Source organism: Pristiophorus japonicus, chromosome 9 (assembly GCF_044704955.1).
Source record: "Pristiophorus japonicus isolate sPriJap1 chromosome 9, sPriJap1.hap1, whole genome shotgun sequence".
Classification (NCBI taxonomy): domain Eukaryota; kingdom Metazoa; phylum Chordata; class Chondrichthyes; family Pristiophoridae; genus Pristiophorus; species Pristiophorus japonicus.
In genome coordinates this window covers 228,508,960-228,513,594 of record NC_091985.1, presented here as the reverse complement: position 1 = coordinate 228,513,594, position 4,635 = coordinate 228,508,960, and the positions used below count along the sequence as shown (strand labels likewise).

The 4,635-nt window shown below is 46.5% G+C and overlaps 1 protein-coding gene across 1 annotated transcript; it reads left to right on the top strand.

The window, feature by feature from the left end:
- Positions 1-1,037: 1,037 nt before the first annotated feature.
- Positions 1,038-1,547, top strand: LOC139274187 (zinc finger protein 239-like). Its single transcript, XM_070891222.1, has one exon. The coding sequence runs from the start codon at positions 1,038-1,040 to the stop codon at positions 1,545-1,547; it is 510 nt and encodes a 169-aa protein (XP_070747323.1).
- Positions 1,548-4,635: the final 3,088 nt, after the last annotated feature.

Below are 4,635 nucleotides of genomic sequence, written 5' to 3'. Positions count from 1 at the left end.
GTTATACACCTCAAATGAGGTCTCCCCTCTGCCTCCTCTGTTTCAAAGAAAACAACCCCAGCCAATCCAATCTGTCCTCAAAGATAGCATTCTCCAGTCCAGGCAACATCCTCATAAATCTTTGTACCCTCTCTGGTGCAATCACATCGTTCCTGTAATGTGGTGACCAGAACTGCACACAGTACTCTAGCTGTGGCCTAATTAGAACCCAGCCAGTGTCAGCACCTTCAGGGGAGAAGAAGGAGGGGAACCAGTGAGTGTAGAACTGAACCCAGACAGAGTCAGCACCTTCAGGGGAGGAGAGGGAGGGGAACCAGTGAGTGTAGAACTGAACCCAGCCAGAGTCAGCACCTTCAGGGGAGGAGAGGGAGGGGAACTAGTGAGTGTAGAACTGAACCCAGCCAGAGTCAGCACCTTCAGGGGAGGAGAGGGAGGGGAACCAGTGAGTGTAGAACTGAACCCAGACAGAGTTAGCACCTTCAGCAAGAAGGAAAAAATGTTGCCGATGATGTAATGGGTTTGGATTTCAGCACGGGAAGTAGGAACAATGTGTGTGACGGGGATTTATAGCTGTGCGGAAACCAGAGAGGAATGTGCGTACCATAGAAATTAGAATTGTCTGTTCTGAATTTCTATCCTGTCCTTACAGTGATGACTTTTGTAAACTCCTTTTACAAGGGATTAGAAAGGGAGGATTTGCAGATGGGAAACTCGAACCAAATATTACCAAGATCTGACAGTCACTCGATCCACCGCAACATGAATATCATCAGTCTTTGAATGTGGAAAGAGAAATGTTTGTCTGTTCTGTCTGTGGCAAAAGATTTCAAACATCAGTGTGACTGGAAAATCCCCAAGACACACACACCCGAGTGAGAGTGTTCCAGTACACTGACTTTGGAAAGGGCTTTAACCAGTTACACAGCCTGAAAAAACATCGCACCATTCACAGCGGGGAGAAACCGTACACGTGTTCTGTGTGTGGACGAGGCTTCAACTGATCGTCCAACCTGGATAGACGCAAAGACACCCGCACCATGGAGAAACCGTGGAAATGTGGGGACTGTGGAAAGGGATTCCATTCCCCGTCCCAGTTGGAAATTCATCGACGCAGTCACACCGGAGAGAGGCAATTCACCTGCTCTGTGTGTGGGAAGGGATTCACTATTTTATCCAACTTCATTGAACACCAGCGAGTCAGGGAGAGGCCGTTCGTCTGCTCCTTGTGTGGGAAGGGATTCACTTGTTCATCTCACCTCACTGATCACAAGCGAGTTCACACTGGAGAGAGACCGTTCATCTGCTGTGTGTGTGGGAAAGGATTCATGAAATCAGCTCACCATCTGAGACACCTGCGTTTTCACACTGACGAGAGGCCATTCACCTGCTCCGTGTGTGGGAAGGGATGCACTAATTCACCCCACCTTCTGGCTCACCAGTGTATCCACACTGGGGAGAGGCCGTTTACCTGCTCAGTGTGTGGGAAGACATTCACTTGTTCACCCAACCTCACTACACACCAAGTTGTTCACAGCATAGAAACATAGAAACATAGAAAATAGGTGCAGGAGTAGGCCATTCGGCCCTTCTAGCCTGCACCGCCATTCAATGAGTTCATGGCTGAACATTCAACTTCAGTACCCCATTCCTGCTTTCTCGCCATACCCCTTGATCCCCCTAGCAGTAAGGACCTCATCTAACTCCTTTTTGAATATATTTAGTGAATTGGCCTCAACAACTTTCTGTGGTAGAGAATTCCACAGGTTCACCACTCTCTGGGTGAAGAAGTTCCTCCGCATCTCGGTCCTAAATGGCTTACCCCTTATCCTTAGACTGTGACCCCTGGTTCTGGACTTCCCCAACATTGGGAACATTCTTCCTGCATCTAACCTGTCTAACCCCGTCAGAATTTTATATGTTTCTATGAGGTCCCCTCTCATTCTTCTGAACTCCAGTGAATACAAGCCCAGTTGATCCAGTCTTTCTTGATAGGTCAGTCCCGCCATCCCGGGAATCAGTCTGGTGAACCTTCGCTGCACTCCCTCAATAGCAAGAATGTCCTTCCTCAGGTTAGGAGACCAAAACTGTACACAATACTCCAGGTGTGGCCTCACCAATGCCCTGTACAACTGTAGCAACACCTCCCTGCCCCTGTACTCAAATCCCCTTGCTATGAAGGCCAACATGCCATTTGCTTTCTTAACCGCCTGCTGCACCTGCATGCCAACCTTCAATGACTGATGTACCATGACACCCAGGTCTCTTTGCACCTCCCCTTTTCCTAATCTGTCACCATTCAGATAATAGTCTGTCTCTCTGTTTTTACCACCAAAGTGGATAACCTCACATTTATCCACATTATACTTCATCTGCCATGCATTTGCCCACTCACCTAACCTATCCAAGTCGCTCTGCAGCCTCACAGCATCCTCCTCGCAGCTCACACTGCCACCCAACTTAGTGTCATCCGCAAATTTGGAGATACTACATTTAATCCCCTCATCTAAATCATTAATGTACAGTGTAAACAGCTGGGGCCCCAGCACAGAACCTTGCGGTACCCCACTAGTCACTGCCTGCCATTCTGAAAAGTACCCATTTACTCTTACTCTTTGCTTCCTGTCTGACAACCAGTTCTCAATCCATGTCAGTACACTACCCCCAATCCCATGTGCTCTAACTTTGCACATCAATCTCTTGTGTGGGACCTTGTCGAACGCCTTCTGAAAGTCCAAATATACCACATCAACTGGTTCTCCCTTATCCACTCTACTGGAAACATCCTCAAAAAATTCCAGAAGATTTGTCAAGCATGATTTCCCTTTCACAAATCCATGCTGACTTGGACCTATCATGTCACCTCTTTCCAAATGCACTGCTATGACATCCTTAATAATTGATTCCATCATTTTACCCACTACCGATGTCAGGCTGACCGGTCTATAATTCCCTGTTTTCTCTCTCCCTCCTTTTTTAAAAAGTGGGGTTACATTGGCTACCCTCCACTCCATAGGAACTGATCCAGAGTCAATGGAATGTTGGAAAATGACTGTCAACGCATCCACTATTTCCAAGGCCACCTCCTTAAGTACTCTGGGATGCAGTCCATCAGGCCCTGGGGATTTATCGGCCTTCAATCCCATCAATTTCCCCAACACAATTTCCCGGCTAATAAGGATTTCCCTCAGTTCCTCCTCCTTACTAGACCCCCCGACCCCTTTTATAACCGGAAGGTTGTTCGTGTCCTCCTTCGTGAATACCGAACCAAAGTACTTGTTCAATTGGTCCGCCATTTCTTTGTTCCCCGTTATGACTTCCCCTGATTCTGACTGCAGGGGACCTACATTTGTCTTTACTAACCTTTTTCTCTTTACATATCTATAGAAACTTTTGCAATCCGTCTTAATGTTCCCTGCAAGCTTCTTCTCATACTCCATTTTCCCTGCCCTAATCAAACCCTTTGTCCTCCTCTGCTGAGTTCTAAATTTCTCCCAGTCCCCAGGTTCGCTGCTATTTCTGGCCAATTTGTATGCCACTTCCTTGGCTTTAATACTATCCCTGATTTCCCTTGATAGCCACGGTTGAGCCACCTTCCCTTTTTTATTTCTATGCCAGACAGGAATGTACAATTGTTGTAGTTCATCCATGCGGTCTCTAAATGTCTGCCATTGCCCATCCACAGTCAACCCCTTAAGTATCATTCGCCAATCCATCTCAGCCAATTCACGCCTCATACCTTCAAAGTTAGCCTTCTTTAAGTTCTGGACCATGGTCTCTGAATTAACTGTTTCATTCTCCATCCTAATGCAGAATTCCACCATATTATGGTCACTCTTCCCCAAGGGGCCTCGCACAACGAGATTGCTAATTAATCCTTTCTCATTACATAACACCCAGTCTAAGATGGCCTCCCCCCTAGTTGGTTCCTCGACATATTGGTCTAAAAAACCATCCCTTATGCACTCCAGAAAATCCTCCTCCACCGTATTGCTTCCAGTTTGGTTAGCCCAATCTATGTGCATATTAAAGTCACCCATTATAACTGCTGCACCTTTATTGCACGCACCCCTAATTTCCTGTTTGATGCCCTCCCCAACATCACTACTACTGTTTGGAGGTCTGTACACAACTCCCACTAACGTTTTTTGCCCTTTGGTGTTCTGCAGCTCTACCCATATAGATTCCACATCATCCAAGCTAATGTCCTTCCTAACTATTGCCTTAATCTCCTCCTTAACCAGCAATGCTACCCCACCTCCTTTTCCTTTTATTCTATCCTTCCTGAATGTTGAATACCCCTGGATGTTGAGTTCCCAGCCCTGCTCATCCTGGAGCCACGTCTCCGTAATCCCAATCACATCATATTTGTTAACATCTATTTGCACAGTTAATTCATCCACCTTATTGCGGATACTCCTTGCATTAAGACACAAAGCCTTTAGGCTTGTTTTTTTAACACCCTCTGTCCTTTTAGAATTTTGCTGTACAATGGCCCTTTTTGTTCTTTGCCTTGGGTTTCTCTGCCCTCCACTTTTCCTCATCTCCTTTCTGTCTTTTGTTTTTGCCTCCTTTTTGTTTCCCTCTATCTCCCTGCATTGGTTCCCATCCCCCTGCCATATTAGTTTAACTCCTCCC

What these genes read in the sequence shown, in the direction of transcription:
- LOC139274187 (XM_070891222.1), top strand. Translation starts at nt 1,038, where the DNA reads ATGGAGAAACCGTGGAAATGTGGGGACTGTGGAAAGGGATTCCATTCC.